Source organism: Stenella coeruleoalba (assembly GCF_951394435.1).
Source record: "Stenella coeruleoalba genome assembly, chromosome: 9".
NCBI classification, from domain to species: Eukaryota; Metazoa; Chordata; class Mammalia; order Artiodactyla; family Delphinidae; genus Stenella; species Stenella coeruleoalba.
The window spans coordinates 28,968,924-28,990,091 of NC_137155.1; the positions used below are offsets into that span (position 1 = coordinate 28,968,924).

The 21,168-nt window shown below is 40.3% G+C and overlaps 2 protein-coding genes across 3 annotated transcripts in view; one reads left to right on the plus strand and one right to left on the minus strand.

The window, feature by feature from the left end:
• The window catches only part of GRM3 (glutamate metabotropic receptor 3), a gene marked incomplete at its 3' end in the record, with an annotated part of 104,239 nt that overhangs the window by 15,178 nt on the left and 67,893 nt on the right, over positions 1–21,168 (plus strand). The window contains exon 2 of the mRNA XM_079931572.1: positions 5,737–6,592. Coding sequence (XP_079787698.1) covers positions 5,737–6,592 — 856 coding nt within the window. The remainder of the gene's footprint in view (positions 1–5,736; positions 6,593–21,168) is intronic.
• ELAPOR2 (endosome-lysosome associated apoptosis and autophagy regulator family member 2) overlaps positions 17,326–21,168 on the minus strand; it is a 267,850-nt gene continuing 264,007 nt past the window's right edge. For both annotated transcript variants that reach the window (XR_013829782.1, XR_013829783.1), the window contains one exon: positions 17,326–17,938. The gene's annotated coding sequence lies outside the window, so the exon portion shown is untranslated. The remainder of the gene's footprint in view (positions 17,939–21,168) is intronic.

Consider the following 21,168-nt stretch of genomic DNA (forward strand, 5'->3'; position numbering starts at 1 on the left):
ATGATTGCTCGTGGTCCTCCAATCAAGGAGTTAGTGCCTTGAGAAGTGAAAAAAGACAGACATACTATAACTTGAAATATATCGTTGCTATATTGTAATCAGAGGAATCCCATACAGCAGAGGCTAAGAGCTTGAATTACGGAATGGATCGAATAAGTGTGGGAAGTGGAGCATACTGTCAGATGCCTGGGATCAGATCCTGTCTCTATCACCTAGGGGCTCTTCAGTCTAGGTGCTCTGTGCCTCAGTCCCTCAATCTGTAAAATGGTATAATGGTAGTATCAGCCTCATAAGATTGTTATGAGGATTAAAAAAGATATATCTACAACAGATCTAAATTCATATATAAAGAGAGCAAACCGCTTAATAATCCCTCTTTGACTTTAGCCCCCTTGGATTTTTGGTGGACTTTTGCAACATTCAACTTTGCATGTGTTTCCTCATTTTTTTCCCTAGTTTTCTTAGCCTTTCTTCACTTGTGTAATTTTAACTTAAATCCACAAATATACATCTCTCCCTATGTAATACTACCTTATTGCCAGAGAAGGAGACAAGACTTTCGGAAAAATCAAGAGACTGGGCTCTAATCTTAACTTTTTGCTTATTGGTTGTGTAAATTTTGGAAATTCACTTCACTCTGTGAGCTTCAGTTTCCTCACCTATAAAGCAAAAGGCTTAGATTATCTTCATGGCTTCTTCTAACTCTAAAACGTAATGATCTTATAGCTTAGTTATATCTTTTTCCAAAGTCATTGATAAAAATGTAATCTCACTTGACCACCTCATACAGACTTTCTTCCAAGCTGTTCTCTTTTAGTATATTTAACTTTTTCATCCAATTCCTATCATTTTCCCTTTTTCACAAGAGTCCAAGTAATGTCACCAATACCTGTTGAAGTCACAGGCCATGGCTACAACTCCTCCCTAAATGGTTCAACTAATGTTGAAAAGACTCTAGTGAGGGGCTTCCCTGGTGGCGCAGTGGTTGAGACTCCACCTGCCGATGCAGGGTTCACGGGTTCGTGCCCCAGTCCGGTAAGATCCCACATGCCGCGGAGCGGCTGGGCCCGTGAGCCATGGCCGCTGAGCCTGCGCGTCCGGAGCCTGTGCTCCGCAACGGGAGAGGCCACAACAGTGAGAGGCCCGCATACGGCAAAAAAAAAAAAAAAAAAAGACTCTAGTGAAACTGATTCTTAGTGAATCCATGCTGATTCCTTGTAACTGTCTTGTTTATTTCTAGTGAAACTGATTCTTAGTGAATCCATGCTGATTCCTTGTAACTGTCTTGTTTATTTCTAGTGAAACTGATTCTTAGTGAATCCATGCTGATTCCTTGTAACTGTCTTGTTCATTTCTAGTGAAACTGATTCTTAGTGAATCCATGCTGATTCCCTGTAACTGTCTTGTTCATTTCTAAGTTCCTGCTTGCTCTCTACTGGAAAGTCTATTTTAGAAAATTACCAAACTGTATCATGGTTATTGATTTATATTTATTCCTGATTTATACTTGCTGAATTTGCCCTTACTCCTCCATTTTTACCCTCTGACAGTCCTCCCGTTATTGGTTTCTCAGAAATTATTAATAATGATTATCTAATTTAATCTGCAATATCTTCCAGAACTCAGGACTGGAGGCAAACTTAATTGATTATGGGCTTCTCTTTTGGTCTTCTCTCCTACTTGGGTGTGAGAGAACTTTTTCATATATTTGCTTCACCATTTCCAGGTTAGGAAACATTCTCACTTAAGAGCAAGAAAGACACTGGGCAGTGTCTTTCTTTCACTCTTGTGGAACCAGCTCTCTCATCCAGCGATTCTATCTCTTCTCACCACACCTTCTCCAAAAATGTAATTTAAAAAAAAATAACAACAAAAATCACTCTATTTTCACATTCTGTGCTTTAGTCTCCCTAATCCTCACAGGTTCCTGCCAATCTTTTACGTAGTCCACGAGGCTGCCCCAGGACCTAACACACCTACAGGTTTCATCCTCTCACTAGTCCTTTCAACATTCAAACGCCCCATTGGAGCCTAGCAACCCAGTGACTTCTTTGGAGGTCTTGTCTCTTCTGTCTTATTGAGACTATTATGTCTTGTCTGAATTATTTTCTAAGTCTTCATATTGCTCTTAAGCTAGATACCTTTTTATTAGAGTTTCTAACCATAAGAAGTATATCTCAACTTTTCAAGTGGTTTTTTCCTAAAGGATATAACTAGATCTTTTTTCCTTCCTCCACTCCTACTAAAACTATAATTGGGTAACTTTCTGCCAAACATCCACATTATTTCCCCATCCTAAAACAATCTTTTATTTTTAAAATGATGTCCAATGTAGGAGTCCCCTTATTTCTTCATGGTTTCACAGAAGAAACCATATGGCCAGTAAAGTAAGTCAGGAACATTTCAGACACCCAGTTTTTAGGCAAATGACACAGGAAACACCCAGCTGACAATTATCTGGCTATCCCCCAACCCTAGTTTTAAGTTTTATGTTAAAAACGAAGCTCCTAATAGAATTAGGTGATCCATGGAGGAAACCACAACACTGCTTCGGTTCCTCCCTCCTGTCTTTCTGTGTTTCAGACCTCAGATTCGAAGTCACACAGAAGGCAGCAGACAGGAGGTTATGAGAGGACAGCCGGGGTCCTTAAGGTCAAAAGACCTGCTTCTGAATCTTGATTTTGCCCTCACTTTCTAATCCTATCATTATGAACAAGCTTCTTCATCTAGCAGAACTCAGTTTGTGCATCTCTAAAATGGAGAAAACAATATTCATCATAAAAGGCAGTTGTGAATATCAAAGGAGAAAATATACACATAAATACCCAGTACATTAGCAACTGGTTTTACAACAGTATAAACATTTTGAAAATGCACAAACCAAACAAAGAACTTTATTCTTCTCTAGAAATCAGGTTGGGGTGGGTGAGGGAGGGAAAGGAAGGGAGATTTATAATCTGCTGATTTCTGTAGTATTTACTTTTTACATTAAGCATTTTTACTCTTGTAATCTAAGGAAACTAGTTTTAAAATGAACAGTTCACCATGACAAAAGGACTTCAACACTTTGTTCTATCATTCATTTGCAGCACATGTATTTCTAATGTAACTCTGAACATCATAATTTTGACTATACGGTTGCTCCATGCTATTTAATATAGGTAATACAATTGAGATTATACTTACTTATGAGTGTTCCATTCTCATGTTTAGCTCACTAAATATGCCTCCTTTTTCTAAAGTAGGCTGTAGTTTCCTCATTAAACACACACACATATAACTATTCTTTTAATTATTGAAGTAGAGTTGATTTATAAAGTTGTGTTAGTTTCAGATGTGTAGCAAAGTGATTCAGATATATATGTGTATACATATTCTTCTTCAGATTTTTTCCCATGATAGGTTATTACAAGATATTGAATATAGTTCCCTGCGCTATACAGTAGGTCCGTATTATCTATTTTATATACAGTAGTGTGTATATCAGATAATTACTCTTAAAATGATGGCAATAGTTGCAGTTTTATTCTAACCCACCATCTTCCCACCCATGCTGCAGCTCACTGTGCTCCTTCGCAACCCAGAGAATCTTCTCCATATTTCCATCATTCTATGGTTACTTCACTGTCTTGTACAGTCTGCCTTGTTTGTAAATTGTTCTCAGATATCCTGGAGGGGTAGAATGAAGCCACAGGACCCTATCCGTCAAAAGACAAGAACTTTTTTCTTCAGCAGCTTTTCATGACTCACATCCCTCCGGGAGAAAGAAGTTCCAGCAGTTTGGGACCCTTTCACTGTGTTTCCCAGATGCCAGAAAATGCTGTCTCTGGGCATTTTTCAGGGGCTTTCATTCTCTGCCTCCCTGAGGGGTTCAGGTCCTGATGAATAGAACCTGAAGATTAGAAAACTGTAGCATCCAGAAGAGATGGCCTCTCCAGTGTCACCCAAAAACTGCAGAATCAAGCCAAGCGCATGCACAGACAGGGCCCTTATCACCCGTCTGCCACAGTGGTACTTGCATCCGAAACAAGCCAGGTACTCAGTACAGAAGTGCTGACAGTGCTGGCTCAGCACCATCTCAATCAGGCTAAGTAAACAAGCAACACCCCCCTGTTCAAATGAGCCAATAGAGGTCATTTTGTTCAGGGTGTCTAGGCGTGAGAAGAGAAAAAGTAAATGGCATACTAGCCTTCATCCATCCACTCACCTCCATTCCCCCAAATTCACTCACATCCTAGGATATATATTAAAAAACAGTCTTTACCAAATGCAAAAAGTATCTGGATCCTAAATTTGCATTATATTGTGTGCTAGGGCGCCAGATTTTCTTGCTGTTCTCTTTGTAGTTACGTGAGAGGTACCAGGATTTGAAAAGATATGGAAAACATTTCTGATAGCTCTAGGCTACATTAAGGGTTGGTTTTAATAGCAGGCCCGATCTCTAAGAACATGCCACGTGGCTGTGTATGAATTTGGCTGCTGGTTTCTGGTGCCAGGTGAAATGATGATTAATCAGGACTCAGCTGTGAGTTGTTTGATAGTACTTGTGCTCTTTGCTAACAGCTGCTTATTTCAAGCTGTGCTTCCTACACGTCAAATATAAACCTGAAACCACAATTTCCAGAAGGGGAATTTCAAAGTACGCATAGAGTATATTGGAACATTCAACGTTGTTTCCAATTAAAGTCCACTTAGTATATTATGTAACTAAAGTCAGTGAAAAGATAGAAATGTTCAGAATACATGAGGTAGGTAGCCAGGAAAAACAAAAACAAACTTGTTATTAGATTTACATATAATCTGTGTATATATTTTAAAATGTATACATTTCACAAATACTCTAAGTATAAAATGCTCCTTGATACGCTAGTGCCACTATCCTTTTTTATTCTGTAATAAATAAAAACAGTGAAATATTATTGACAGGTAAATAACAATTTTACATTCTTTATTCGAAATAAGTAAACATTTTAAAGTAAATGGTTCTTTTTTTGACCAGGTCCTCAACACTTCCTTATTTGCCTTTTAATCAAAAATATCATAAGAATAGCATTTGTATCCTTGGACTACGTATACTCCAAACAGAAACAAAATGTTGAAAAGGCAAAGAAAATGTTGGTCAAGCCCGTCAGAAGTTTAGAAAGGTATATGCCTAAAATTTGGCATGCACCAAAAAAAACGGATTTTTTTTTGTTTTGTCTTAACCTAGATAATAAATGTCTAATGTGGACTGTCCATGTGGCATACAGTTCCCAAATTAAACTCTTTCAGAGACTGCTGTTTTTAGCAAAAGAGGGGGAAGTGAGAATTAGACAACACCCAGCCTCTTTCTATACAACCGCAGCCAAGTTGTCTCAAAACCTAATTGGGCCAATTCACTGTAGTTCATTGTTAGACTGAGTTATAAGAGGACCCCAGAAACTTAAAACAACCTCACTGGGATACCTGAACAGGATTGATCCTGGTCCAGCGTCTATTATAAAGTCTAGGAGAGAAAGAGGAGTGCCCTTCCCATTTCTCTGTCTTTTCCCCACCCTTGAATTACCTGTTTGGGACCTACTCCCTAATACTCCAAATACAGAATCCAGGGAAGTATCTGGCAAAGCGTCCAGAAAAGCTTAGCGATCTAGAGGTGAAAAGGGAGCTGGGTAAAGGCCTGCTATCCTTTATCTTTCATGTGCAGTCAGTTCCCTCCGGGTTTCTAAAAATGGTACTTCCCCTGTCTCCCTCCCCCAGGTGGCCAACCTGCTGAGGCTGTTCCAGATCCCGCAGATAAGCTACGCGTCCACCAGCGCCAAGCTCAGCGACAAGTCGCGCTATGATTATTTTGCCAGGACCGTGCCCCCCGACTTCTACCAGGCCAAAGCCATGGCCGAGATCTTGCGTTTCTTCAACTGGACCTACGTGTCCACTGTGGCCTCCGAGGGCGATTACGGGGAGACAGGGATCGAGGCGTTCGAGCAGGAAGCCCGCCTGCGCAACATCTGCATCGCCACGGCGGAGAAGGTGGGGCGCTCTAACATCCGCAAGTCCTACGACAGCGTGATCCGCGAGCTCCTGCAGAAGCCCAACGCGCGCGTCGTGGTCCTCTTCATGCGCAGCGACGACTCGCGCGAGCTCATCGCCGCCGCCAGCCGCGCCAACGCCTCCTTCACCTGGGTGGCGAGCGACGGCTGGGGCGCGCAGGAGAGCATCGTCAAGGGCAGCGAGCACGTGGCCGACGGCGCCATCACCCTGGAGCTAGCCTCCCAGCGCATCCGCCAGTTCGACCGCTACTTCCAGAGCCTCAGCCCCTACAGCAACCACCGCAACCCCTGGTTCCGGGACTTCTGGGAGCAGAAGTTCCAGTGTAGCCTCCAGAACAAGCACAACCACCGGCGCCCTTGCGACAAGCACCTGGCCATCGACAGCAGCAACTACGAACAAGAATCCAAGATCATGTTCGTGGTGAACGCGGTGTACGCCATGGCCCACGCCCTGCACAAAATGCAGCGCACCCTCTGTCCCAACACCACCAAGCTCTGCGACGCCATGAGGATCCTGGACGGGAAGAAGTTGTACAAGGATTACTTGCTGAAAATCAACTTCACAGGTAAGCGAGGAGCCTTTAATCATCTTCTGTGGTGCGAACAGTGAATCAAAGAGGAATCAAATACCTCTGCCCCCGACTCAGAAATCTTTTTTTTCAGACCTACACAAGGGGCTCAAACTGTGAAATATTCCAAGATGCGATACAATGGCTTTTTGATGTTCTTACTTATTTTTGAGTGAATATCTTGGCTGGTACACCACATGAAATTGAAAGGCCCCCTAGGCTGCACTGATATGTGGTAGCTGCCTAGACGCGGGCCATGCTACATTTTATTCTCTTTCTTGTGATTAGCTGTAGGATATGACACGTGTGATATGGGCATTTAATCTTCTTTAGCAGAATTGACAACTCTCTAAGGAACATGAACTTCCAAGCTTTCCTTCTGGGTGATTTGACCAAAATAGTCTAATAACTTTCTCAGTGGGGGAGAGAAAAAAAGTCACTCTTTTCCCAGAGCCTAATTAGGGAGGGAGAGGGAAAGATACTCAGAGCATGGTGATTCCAGGCATTTGAGCTTATGTCTTCTGCTGTACAGCAACATTTCCATGTCAGTATTAAGGGCTGTGGATTTTCTCAAATGAAGTTATGAAATGAAACTGTTTTCCTGGGAGCTTGACTTTAAGCAAACTGAAGACTGATGGAAGTCATTCTGATACAGACGTGAAATTCCAAAGGTGTATTCAAAGTGGCTATTGCTGGAACTTCATTTCTTTATAAATATGGTCTAAACATTTCTCAATATAGCACTGTGTTTTGATGCACTACTAATATATAAAAAGCAAGAAATCTTTAGAACTGCATTCTCTTCTAAGGTGCATGTGATATCAGTGCATTAAGGTACTAGTTTGGGGGATTTTAGCTTAATCCTAAATCCTAAAATGGTAAGTAATATTATTGGGCACAAAAGATTTTGATGCCAAAAATAGTACAATGATAAAATGCTTTCATTGTCTAAATTGCTAATCATCTCCCATGCCACTAGGGCATCATTCTAGTCTGCAGAGTCTGTTTCAATTGATTTATCATCGAAGACATGAAAGTTTGTATGCTCAAATCATACTATCATTGGAGCAAGTGGCAGTTCTCACATCTCCCTTACAGATTTGACTCAGAAGTCAAATGGCCTGAAAAATGACCGGTAGTACTGAGAAAAGACCTCATGACAATTGGCTCCTATTCTAGAACTCTAACCCCTAAACTAGCCTTGAAAATAAGCACAAAAATTACCAGACTGCATTTTTGCACATCCTTTCTTCATTCCACCCAGAGGGAGCCAAAAGTAGCGGAGATCAATTATGTCAGTGTTCCCTGCTATTCATCTGATGGATACCATCTTTATCATTAGAATGACCACTGTAAATGTTAAGATTAAAACTTTCCTGTGCCCTGTACTCCCACAGGTATATTCCATATAGGAGTGTGTGTGTGTGTGTGTGTGTGTGTGTGTGTGTTCTATACATTTATTTATTTATTCAGGATTTATCTCAAAATCCCAGATCATTTCACACTGACATCTCCAGAAAATAAGATTGCACCACAGTGTCAGTAAAAAAGAATATCTTTACTCTAAATATAAATGAACTCTCAGGTATCTATAAATAGCATCTACAATGCACTTAATTCTTAAAGATGAATAAGATTAGCACCGTTCTCCCCTTTCAGACTAACCTTGGGGTAACCATTTATCTTCATGCACCACAAGTATTAATTAACTCTGTTATTGTAGTTCATTACTCCTTAGGATGCAAATATACAAATACATCCACTCATCAACAGCTAATAAAAAGAAACCTCTTGGATTTCAGAGAGCCTTTACAAGGTGTTTTCTGTAAGCAAAATATTTTCCTTCATTTCACTGACTGAGTCTTAAATGGCAAAGAAAAGTGAAGAAATAAGGCCATTATTTGGATAAATAAAACAACAGGATCTTCTTTCTTTTTTTATTTTTGAATTTTATTATATTTATTTTTTTATACAGCAGGTTCTTATTAGACATCAGTTTTATACACATCAGTGTATACATGTCAATCCCAATCGCCCAATTCATCACACCACCACCACCCCCCCACCACCACTTTCCCAGCTTGGTGTCAATACGTTCGTTCTCTACATCTGTCTCTCAAATTCTGCCCTGCAAACCGGTGCATCTGTACCATTTTTCTAGGTTCCACATACAAGTGTTAATATACGATATTTGTTTTTCCCTTTCTGACTTACTTTACTCTGTATGACAGTCTCTAGATCCATCCACGTCTCAACAAATGACACAATTTCGTTCCTTTTTATGGCTGAGTAATATTCCACTGTATATATGTACCACATCTTCTTTATCCATTCGTCTGTCAGTGGGCATTTAGGTTGCTTCCATGACCTGGCTATTGTAAATAGTGCTGCAATGAACATTGGGGTGCGTGTGTCTTTTTGAATTATGCTTTTCTCAGGGTATATGGTATACTATATGTCCGGTAGTGGGATTGCTGGATCATATGGTAATTCTATTTTTAGTTTTTTAAGGAACGTCTATACTGTTCTCCATACTGGCTGTATCAATTTACATTCCCACCAACAGTGCAAGAGGGTTCCCTTTTCTCCACACCCTCTCCAGCATTTGTTGTTTGTAGATTTTTTGATGATGCCCGTTTTGACTGGTGTGAGGTGGTACCTCATTGTACTTTTGATTTGCATTTCTCTAATAATTAGTGATGTTGAGCAGCTTTTCTTGTGCTTCTTGGCCATCTGTATGTCTTCTTTGGAGAAATGTCTATTTAGGTCTTCTGCCCATTTTTGGATGGGGTTGTTTGTTTTTTTAATAATAAGCTGCATGAGCTGTTTATATATTTGGGAGATTAATCCTTTGACCGTTGATTCGTTTGCAAATATTTTCTCCCATTCTGAGGGTTGTCTTTTTCTCTTGCTTATGGTTTCCTTTGCTGTGCAAAAGCTTTGAAGTTTCATTAGGTCCCATTTGTTTATTTTTGGTTTTATTTCCATTTCTCTAGGAGGTGGGTCAAAAAGGATCTTGCAGTGATTTATGTCATAGAGTGTTCTGCCTGTGTTTTCCTCTAAGAGTTTTATAATGTCTGGTCTTACATTTAGGTCTCTAATCCATTTTGAGTTTATTTTTGTGTATGGTGTTAGGGAGTGGCCTAATTTCATTCTTTTACATGTAGCTGTCCAGTTTTCCCAGCACCACTTATTGAAGAGACTATCTTTTCTCCATTGTATATCCTTGCCTCCTTTGTCATAGAGTAGTTGACCATAGGTGCATGGGTTTATCTCTGGGCTTTCTATCTTGTTCCATTGATCTATGTTTTTGTTTTTGTGCCAGTACTATACTATGTTGATTACTGTAGCTTTGTAGTATAGTCTGAAGTCAGGGAGTCTGATTCCTCCAGCTCCGCTTTTTTCCTACAAGACTGCTTTGGCTATTCGGGGTCTTTTAGGTCTCCTTACAAATTTTAAGATTTTTTGTTCTAGTTCCGTAAAAAATGCCATTGGTAATTTGATAGGGATTGCATTGAATCTGTAGATTGCTTTGGGTAGTATAGTCATTTTCACAATATTGATTCTTCCAATCCAAGAACGTGGTATATCTCTCCATCTGTTGGTATCATCTTTAATTTCTTTCATCAGTGTCTTATAGTATTCTGCATACAGGTCTTTTGTCTCCCTAGGTAGGTTTATTCCTAGGTATTTTATTCTTTTCGTTGCAATAGTAAATGGGAGTGTTTCCCTAATTTCTCTTTCAGATTTTTCATCATTAGTGTATAGGAATGCAAGAGATTTCTGTGCATCAATTTTGTACCCTGCTACTTTACTGAATTCATTGATTAGCTCTAGTAGTTTTCTGGTGGCATCTTTAGGATTCTCTATGTATAGTATCATGTCATCTGCAAACAGTGACACTTTTACTTCTTCTTTTCAAATTTGTATTCCTTTTATTTCTTTTTCTTCTCTGATTGCCGTGGCTAGGTCGTCCAAAACTATGTTGAATAACAGTGGTGAGAGTGGACATCCTTGTCTTGTTCCTGATCTTAGAGGAAATGCTTTCTGTTTTTCACCATTGAGAATGATGTTTTCTGTGGGTTTGTCGTATATGGCCTTTATTATGTTGAGGTAGGTTCCCTCTATGCCCACTTTCTGGAGAGTTTTTATCATAAGTGGGTGTTGAATTTTGTCAAAAGCTTTTTCTGCATCTATTGAGATGATCATATGGTTTTTATTCTTCAGTTTGTTAATATGGTGTATCACATTGATTGATTTGCGTATATTGAAGAATCCTTGCATTGCTGGGATAAATCCGACTTAATCATGGAGTGTGATCCTTTTAATGTGTTGTTGGATTCTGTTTGCTAACATTTTGTTGAGGATTTTTGCATCTATATTTATCAGTGATATTAGTGTGTAATTTTCTTTTCTTGTAGTATCTTTGTCTGGTTTTGGTATCAGGGTGATGGTGGCCTCATAGAATGTGTTTGGGAGTGTTCCTTCCTCTGCAATTTTTTGGAAGAGTTTAAGAAGGATGGGTGTTAGGTCTTCTCTAAATGTTTGATAGAATTCACCTGTGAAGACATCTGGTCCTGGACTTTTGTTTGTTGGAAGATTTTTTTTTTTTTTTTTTTTTTTTGCACTATGCGGGTCTCTCACAGTTGTGGCCTCTCCCGTTGCAGAGCGCAGGCTCCGGACGCGCAGGCTCAGCGGCCATGGCTTATGGGCCCAGCCGCTTCACGGTTTGTGGGATCCTCCCGGACCGGGGCACGAACCTGTGTCCCCTGCATCGGCAGGCGGACTCTCAACCACTGCACAACCAGGGAAGCCCTGTTGGAAGATTTTTCATCACAGTTTCAATTTCACTACTTGTGATTGGTCTGTTCGTATTTTCTATTTCTTCCTGGTTCAGTCTTGGAAGATTATACCTTTCTAAGAATTTGTCCATTTCATCCAGGTTGTCCATTTTATTGGCATAGAGTTGCTTGTAGTAGTCTCTTAAGATGCTTTGTATTTCTGCGGTGTCTGCTGTAACATCTCCTTATCCATTTCTAATTTTATTGATTTGAGTCCTCTCTCTCTTTTTCTTGATGAGTCTGACTAATGATTTATCAATTTTGTTTATCTTCTCAAAGAACCAACTTTTAGTTTTATTGACCTTTGCTATTGTTTTCTTTGTTTCTATTTCATTTATTTCTACTCTGATCTTTATGATTTCTCTCCTGCTAACTTTGGGTTTTGTTTGTCCTTCTTTCTCTAGTTCCTTTAGGTGTAAGTGTAGATTGTTTATTTGAGATTTTTCTTGTTTCTTGAGGTAGGCTTGTATAGCTATGAACTTCCCTCTTAGAACTGCTTTTGCTGCCTCCCATAGGTTTTGGATCATCGTGTTTTCATTGTCATTTGTCTCTAGGTACTTTTTGATTTCCTCTTTGATTTCTTCAGTGATCTCTTGGTTATTTAGTAACGTATTGTTTACCCTCCATGTGTTTGTGTTTTTTACGGTTTTTTCCCCTGTAATTGATTTCTAATCTCATAGCGTTGTGGTCAGAAAAGATGCTTGACATGATTTCAAATTTCTTAAATTTATTGAAGCTTGATTTGTGACCCAAGATGGGATCTATCCTGGAGAATGTTCCGTGCGCACTGGAGAAGAAAGTGTATTCTGCAGTTTTTGGATGGAATGTTCTATAAATATCAATTAAATCTGTCTGGTTTATTGTGTCATTTATAGCTTGTGTTTCCTTATTAATTTTCTGTTTGGATGATCTGTCCATTGGTGTAAGTGAGGTGTTAAAGTCCCCCACTTTTATTGTGCTACTGTCAGTTTCCTCTTTTATAGCTGTTAGCAGTTGCCTTATGTATTGAGGTGCTCCTTTGTTGGGTGAATATATATTTATAATTGTTATATCTTCTTCTCAGATTGATCCCTTGATCATTATGTAGTGTCCTTCCTTGTCTCTTGTAACATTCTTTATTTTAAAGTCTATTTGATCTGATATGAGTATTGCTATTCCAGCTTTTTGTTTTGTTTTGTTTTTTGTGGTACGTGGGTCTCTCACTATTGTGGCCTCTCCCGTTGTGGAGCACAGGCTCCGGACTCACAGGCTCAGTGGCCATGGCTCACAGGCCCAGCCGCTCTGCAGCATGTGGGATCTTCCCAGACCGGGGCACAAACCTGTGTCCCCTGCATCGGCAGGCAGACTCTTAACCACTGCGCCACCAGGGAAGCCCAACTCCAGCCTTCTTTTGATTTCCATTTGTATGGAATATCTTTTTCCATCCCCTCACTTTCAGTCTGTAAGTGTCCCTAGGTCTGAAATGGGTCTCCTATAGACCCCATATAGATGGGTCTTGCTTTTGTATCCATTCAGCAAGGCTGTGTCCTTTGGTTGGAACATTTAATCCATTCACATTTAAAGTAATTATCGATATGTATGTTCCTATGACCATTTTCTTAATTGTTTTGGGTTTGTTTTTGTGGGTCCTTTTCTCCTCTTGTGTTTCCCACTTAGAGAAGTTCCTTTAGCATTTGTTGTAGAGCTGGTTTGGTGGTGCTGAATTCTTTTTGCTTTTGCTTGTCTGTAAAGCTTTTGATTTCTGCATCGAATCTGAATGAGATCCTTGCTGGGTAGAGTAATCTTGGTTGTAGGTTCTTCCTTTTCATCACTTTAAGTATGTCATTCCACTCCCTTCTGGCTTGTAGAGTTTCTGCTGAGATACCAGCTGTTAACCTTTGGGAGTTCCCTTGTATGGTATTTGTCATTTTTCCCTTGATGCTCTCAATAATTTTTCTTTGTCTTTAATTTTTGCCCATTTGATTACTATGTGTCTTGGCATGTTTCTCCTTGGGTTTATCCTGTATGGGACTCTCTGCGCTTCCTGGACTTGGGTGGCTATTTCCTTTCCCATGTTAGGGAAGTTTTCGACTATAATCTCTTCAGATATTTTCTCTGGTCCTTTCTCTCTCTCTTCTCCTTCTGGGATCCCTATAATGAGAATGTTGTTGCGTTTAATGTTGTCCCAGAGGTCTCTTAGGCTGTCTTCATTTCTTTTCATTCTTTTTTCTTTATTCTGTTCCGAAGCAGTGAATTCCACCATTCTGTCTTCCAGATCACTTATCCGTTCTTCTGCCTCAGTTATTCTGCTACTGATTCCTTCTAGTGTAGTTTTCATTTTAGTTATTGTATTGTTCATCTCTGTTTGTTTGTACTTTAATTCTTCTAGGTCTTTGTTAAACATTTCTTGCACCTTCTCGATCTTTGCCTCCATTCTTTTTCCGAGGTCCTGGATCATCTTCACTATCATTATTCTGAATTCTTTTTCTGGAAGGTTGCCTATCTCCACTTCATTTAGTTGTTTTTCTGGGGTTTTATCTTGTTCCTTCATCTGGTACATAGCCCTCTACCTTTTCATCTTGTCTATCTTTCTGTGAATGTGGTTTTTGTTCCACAGGCTGCAGGATTGCAGTTCTTCTTGCTTCTGCTGTCTTCCCTCTGGTGGATGAGGCTATCTAAGAGGCTTGTGCAAGTTTCCTGATGGGAGGGACTGGTCGTGGGTAGAGCTGACTGTTGCTCTGGTGGGCAGAGCTTAGTAAAACTTTAAACCACCTGACTGCTGATGGGTGGTGCTGGGTACCCTCCCTGTTGGTTGTTTGGCCTGAGAAAACCCAACACTGGAGCCTACCTGGGCTCTTTGGTGGGGCCAATGGCGGACTCTGGGAGGGCTCACGCCAAGGAGTATTTCCCAGAACTTCTGCTGCCAGTGTCCTTGTCCCCATGGTGAGGAACAGCCACCCCTCGCCTCTGTAGCAGGCCCTCTAACACTAGCAGGTAGGTCTGGTTCAGTCTCCTATGGGGTCACTGCTCCTTCCCCTGGGTCCTGATGCGCACACTACTTTGCGTGTGCCCTCCAAGAGTGTAGTCTCTGTTTCCCCCAGTCCTGTTGAAGTCCTGCAATCAAATCCCACTAGCCTTCAAAGTCTGATTCTCTAGGAATTCCTCCTCCTGTTGCCAGACCCCCAGGTTGGGAAGCCTGATGTGGTGCTCAGAACCTTCACTCCACTGGGTGGACTTCTGTGGTATAAGTGTTCTCCAGTCTGTGAGTCACCAACTCAGCAGTTATGGGATTTGATTTTACTGTGATTGCACCCCTCCTACCATCTCACTGTGGCTTCTCCTTTGTCTTTGGATGTGGGGTATCTTTTTTGGTGAGTTCTAGTGTCTTCCTGTCATTGACTGTCCAGCAGCTAGTTGTGATTCTGGTGTTCTTGCAGAGGGAGTGAGAGTATGTCCTTCTACTCTGTCATCTTGGTTCAGGCCGAGAGCATCACCCAACAGGATCTTCTTTTTGTCTCCTCGTTCAGTTACTGACTTTGATTCTACAATTTAGTTTGGCTGTGCAGACCTGACCACAAAGTGCTATTTTCACCTTCTCAATTTGCTCAAAATTGCCAATCATTCTCCATCTCTGAAGAGAATAGAAGGGTGAAAAAACAGACTCCAACTACAGAAAAGAGGGAATTTAGACCAGCCACCAGGTACATATGCATAGCAGTGAGACTTGGACTAGAAAATGCCTTACTACTGGAGGATACTGGGACAATGAATTAGCTAAATATGTATATTAAATAATAAGGCTAACCTAGTCAGCTATTGAAAAGCATGTCTGTTTTACATTTTTTTTCTGAAGTAGTATCTCTGATTTTCTAACTTGAATATTGAGGTAGTGGACTAGGCACAATAGTGAACGCTTAGCAAACACTACACAATCTTTGCTCAGATCAGAAAAGTCCTCTTCCAGCCAGCTGCCTGTAGTCCATGCATTTACTCCAGGATTCTTCTGACAGACAGTTATAGCCAATGCCCTTAGAGCTCTAGCCCTCTCAGGATGGAAGAGCTAAGCCTCCTGAGAATACTCCTCTGTCCCTTGGTATACCCCTACTAGCAAGTTCCAGCAATGGCCACCATGAGTATTCCTTGAAGTTAACCCAATATGAATATTCCTTTTGCAAAAGAGATTTGGCAGAAGTATGCTTTGCTAAAGATTCTTCTGAACAGTAAATTCTCCTGGCGTAAGATCTAACGACCTCTCTAGACTCATCTCCTGCCACACACCCAGCATTCACCATTCCTTCCATTAAGGAACTACTTGTAGTTCGCCAAGCATGCGCCCTTATTTTTGCCTTTGTGCCCTCTGTCTATGCTGTTTCCTCCACCTAGAACACTCTCACCCCAGCCCCTTCTGCCCTATCTAGCACCTTCACTTATTCCATCTCAACTGCTACTACCCTGGTCCAAGCCAGCAACACCTCAACACTGCATCCCTAGAATAGTCTCCAAATTGATTTACTCTTAGCCACCTCCAACACAGCCACAACACAACAGCCAGGATGCCCTTTTATAGTGTAAGCCAGAGCGAGTCACTCCTCTGCTCAAAACCTCTTAGGGAGTTCCCCCATGTCACTCACAGTCAAAGTCAAAGTCCTTACAGTGTTCTACAAGGTCCTGCCTGATCTGCCCTCCCCCCACAATCCCTTGCTGCTCCTCTTTCATCATCTTTTACTCTCCCTCTTGCTCACTTCACTCCAGCCACCTTTGTTTCCAAACTTAGGGCTTTCCCACCCCCAGTTCCCTCTGATTGTAATGCCCTTTCCCCAGACATCTTACTTCCGTCAAGCTTTACTTAAACCCCAGCCTCTTATTGAGATCCACCTGGCAATCCTTCTTAAGACTGCAACTCACTGCCTCCAACCCCACCACATGTGCCCTATTTCCCTTTAACCTGCTCTACTTTTATTTACTCCATGATTTTTTCACCTTCTCTCATACCACATGAACATTTTCATGTTTATTCTTTATTGTTTGATCTTCACACTTGAATATAAACTCCATGAAAACAGAAATTATTGTCAGTTTTATTCACTGATGTAGCCCACGCATAATAGATATTCAGTAAATATTTGTTGATTATAAATAGCTCTTAACACCCAAATTCATATTTCCTTCTGTATCTCCATTACTAGATTGTGAGCTTTTGTCAAGGCAGAGAACATATGTTTCATCTTTGATCTCAAATACCCAACACATTTTCAGGTACAGAGTTGCACATTATATCAATGTTTACTGAAGGAATACAGAATGAGAAAAACAGTCGATAGATTTATAATGTGATTCTTTTTGTGAAAATTAAATGTGTATGTTTTTTTCATTAACAAATTAATTTCAAGAAAGAAAAGTATATGCCTTCTAGAATGGCTGGCTTTTTTTTTTTAACCTAAGCACCGTCCATTAGTTATGTTCTATCTTCGTATTTGAGGCAAAATTAAAACCAAAGAGCATTAGCAGTGGATCTCTTGTATGTCCCTGTTTTATAGATGAAGCCCCAAAAGTGAAGGTGATTTGCCCAAGATCATCATCTGGTTAGTGGCAGGGAACAAGGTTGAAATCCAAGTCATCAGATCCAGTGCTGCTTTTGTACGTAACCCAAGAACTCTGGGAAGTTGAGGACTTTGATCCCAAACACCTAACACAGTTTCTGACATACTCTCACTATTAATGGAATGTTTATTAAAGGAATGAAAGACGATCAGTAAATAAGTTCAAAATGGGTTTCTTCTGTGCTCCTTTTCATTATCCCTTTAATGCTCCTGGGACACTTTCTCAATTATTTGGAGCTAAGGTGATTCATAAAACACCCAAACTTTGGAAGGTGAGCCTCAGACCCTACACCTTAGGATATTAAAAAAAAAAAAGCTTCAAAGCATTTTTTATTAGTAAAATTTCTCCATCTGAAAGAGCCACGTCATCTTGAATTCTAAAATAAATATTTAAATGAGAATTATGTTTCGTGGCACGAGACTTTTCCAAATTATTTTGAATAAAATTCCATGCACTTATCATGTAAAAGGAAAGCTTAAACTACCCAAGGCAGTTCCAGACAGAGGAAACAGAGAGGGCTATTAAACTTTTAAAGAAATGCAATGTCACTGTCATTTTATGTGTTCACAGTACAATATAACCTCTCTCACTTTTTATTCTGAGACGAGTTCCAGAAAATGGAATAGACTAAAATCATAGAGTTACAAAAGGCCTTCCTGAAAGATGAACGTGCTTCTACTCCTCACTTGACAGAGGTGGAAATTCAGGATGTCAGCATTAAGATCTTCACTTACTGAAGCACATAAAAGTGAACTCAACTGTCAGGTGACGTGGTAACCAGAGTGCACCCAAATGAAAAGAAATAGGAAAGCACTCCCACTTACTGTGCATACTGCCAGAGGTGCTCCAAGACACAGCCGGCGTCGAGGATGCATTATCTTAGGAATAACACTCAGAACGTTCCTTTGCGTGATGTGCAGGCCTGGGTTAAAATGTTTGAGAATGGAAAAACTGAGAATTTTACACAACAGGAAATTTATCCAAGATCACATAGTAAATAGGTGACAGAGCAAACCATAAGGTCCTGAATGTAGCCAGTGATTCCAAAGATAAGTTTAGACTTTATGCTGGGACCTGGGGACCCAACGGTTAACAAGACAGACGGGGTCCCAGCTTCATGGAGCTTATACCAGCAGCCAGTCCACAGAACAGTCTCAAAGTAGAGAAGCAGAATTAGTGGGGCTGCATAAAAAAGAATGAAATAATGCCATTTGCAGCAAGGTGGATGGACCTAGAGATTTTCATACTAAGTGAAGCAAGTCAGACAAAGAAAGACAAATATCATATGATATCACTTACATGTGGAATCTAAAAAAATGATAGAAATGTACTTATTTACAAAACAGAAACAGACTTAGAAAACAAACTTATGGTTACCAGAGAGGAAAAGTGGGGGGGGGTGCGGATAAATTAGGAGGTTGGAATTAACATATACACACTACTATATACAAAATAGATAATCAACAGGACCTACTGTATAACACAGGGAACTATACTCAATATTCTGTATAACCGATATGGGAAAAGAATCTGAAAAAGAATGGATACATGTATAGGTGTAACTTTGCTGTACACCTGAAACTAACACAACATTGTAAATCCATGATACTCCAATATAAAATAAAAATTTAAAAACAGAATTAGTGGGGCTGCAATAGTAGGGTCTTGCCTTAAATTCTGTGTTCTATTTTGGTTTTGAGTTTTGCTTTGGATTGGAAAATCATTGTGTATCTTATTTCCAGAATAAATCTAAATTCACTGAACAAATCTTAATTCAAGCCTTATTCCCAAGGCTTGAATTATAAGTGAAGAGGGCATCTCCTTGTTACTGCTGGACCTGGTAGTCATAATGGGCTGGATAGTAGGACACAGCTGTGACAGGATTTTTGCTCATTCGTTTGTTAGTTGCTTTTCTTTCTCTATTTCTTTCTTTCTTTCTTTTTTTTTTTGTGTGTGGCACACTTATCTCCTGGTACCAGCAAAGAGACAGACTACTGAGATCAGAGGCCCAGAGCCTCACGGAGATTGTCTAGTTTTGTTCTTATGTTTACAATTGTCCATATCTGAAAGAGGGGCAGAGGCAGAAAATGAGTAGTCCAGCCTTGCTGCCCCATTCACCTCTGCGACTGACTCATTCCCATCGGTAGAAAATTCACTCCTGGTTGGAGGGGTAATCACAGAGCACAGGCTGGGAAGGGCAGATTTTCTGGGACACTGCACTCTAAGGAATATGTGTGAGCTGGCCCCAACCCAGCAAGGCTCTCCTCTTGAAAAGTCCGGGGCCATCCAAGGCACAGCGAGGAAGCCAAAATGGTAATGGCCACATCTTTAGATGAATGGGCTTTGAAGTTCCTGAAAGAGCAAACTGCTCTTGATCTCGCTTCCTCCCCTGGAACATTTGTAGTTCCCACAAAAGCACAGAAACTTGTTCCAGCTCTGCTGATCAAAAGCATTTTCAAAAACGTAAAGATAAATATCCTGTACTTTTTTTTTTTGCCCCTTTCTCTCTGGTCAGCTTCCTGGGGTCACCAGAATAAGATCTAAACCCCCAGAGGACACCACTCATGTGATTACTTATTTGTTTATGCATCACGCATCTGTGCTTTGGTAGCCTAGAGGCTTGAGAAATGATTCTCATTGTAAGGTCACACAATGGAGAACAGGAGACTCTGGAAAGCCTAATTTTCCACTTTGGCCTGAGCTTTCTGCTACTGCTGCTTGTTATTATGATCATATGGTTCTTACTGTTATTACTATGATTATTATTTCATAAGCCTTAATTTTTCTTGATCCATTTGAAAAGCCATCCTGTCTGTGAAGAAGAAAAACATAACCATCCCCAATAAAGTATGAAAGAAACGGATTCTACCCCCTTGCTAATTGGAAGAAAAAAGTACAATGAATATGCTGTTTCCTCTGTGTGTCCAGACTTCGGGACACTGTAGTATATTTACAAGGACATCACCAGTAAAGGTGTCTGGAGGCTGAAGAAAATATTCAGAGCATTTTTTTTTTTTAATATAACTAACCATCTTCAAAAACAAGTTTAGCCTACATTTGTGACCTTTGGGACACACAGTACTATCCCACAATAACCTAGTCTTCTAAATGCTTCTAATCACTGGAAATATTATCACTTGAGTTGAAAATACATGTTTTTCCACTTTCATATATTTTTCTGCTAATATTCATCCTCAACACAACACTGGAACGCCAACACAGAGAAAGGAAGTATTTTCAGTGGGTTCAGAAAAAAATTCCTGACTAGGGTGGCAATCATATACTGAAACAGAAGGCTGTTCTCTAAGGAATTTTAAAAGATTAGACTGTCATCTAATGGAGCAACTGATTATGGGAAGTCTCCCAGAGTTGGGTTTAGTAAACCGTGCTAGGAACCTAGCAAAAGTCTCATAATGCCTGAGCAGGGAGCAGAGGTTCCAAAGGTTAAGGAAACTGATGTTATATGCTGAGGTAGGCACTGAGGAGATGGATAAGCAACTCAAGGACAGGTCACTCTTCTGACCTCCCTCTATTTTCTTTTAACTCTTTATTTTATATTGGGGTATAGTTGATGAACAATGTTGTGATAGTTTCAGGTGTACAGCAAAGTGATTCAGTTATACATATACATGTATCTATTCTTTCTCAAATTCTTTTCCCACATTGGTTGTTACATAATATTGAGCAGAGCTCCCTGTGCTATACAGTAGGTCCTTGTTGGTTATCCATTTTAAATACAGCGGTGTGTACATGTCAATCCCTAACTCCCTAACCATCCCTTCCCCTCACCCTTCCCCCCTGGTAACCATAAGTTCATTCTCTAAGTCTGTGAGTCTGTTTCTGTTTTGTAAATAAGTTCATTTGTATTATTTCGTTTTAGATTCTGCATATAAGCGATATCATACGATATTTCTCTTTCACTGTCTGACTTACTTCACTTAGTATGACAATCTCTGGGTCCATCCATGTTGCTGCAAATGGCATTATTTCATTCAGTTAAATGGCTGAGTAATATTCCATTGTATATATGTACCACATCTTTCTCTCTTCCTCTGTCGATGGACATTTAGGTTGCTTCCTTGTCTTGGCTATTGTAAACAGCACTGCAATGAACACTGGGGTGCCTGTATCCTTTCGGACCATGTTTTTCTC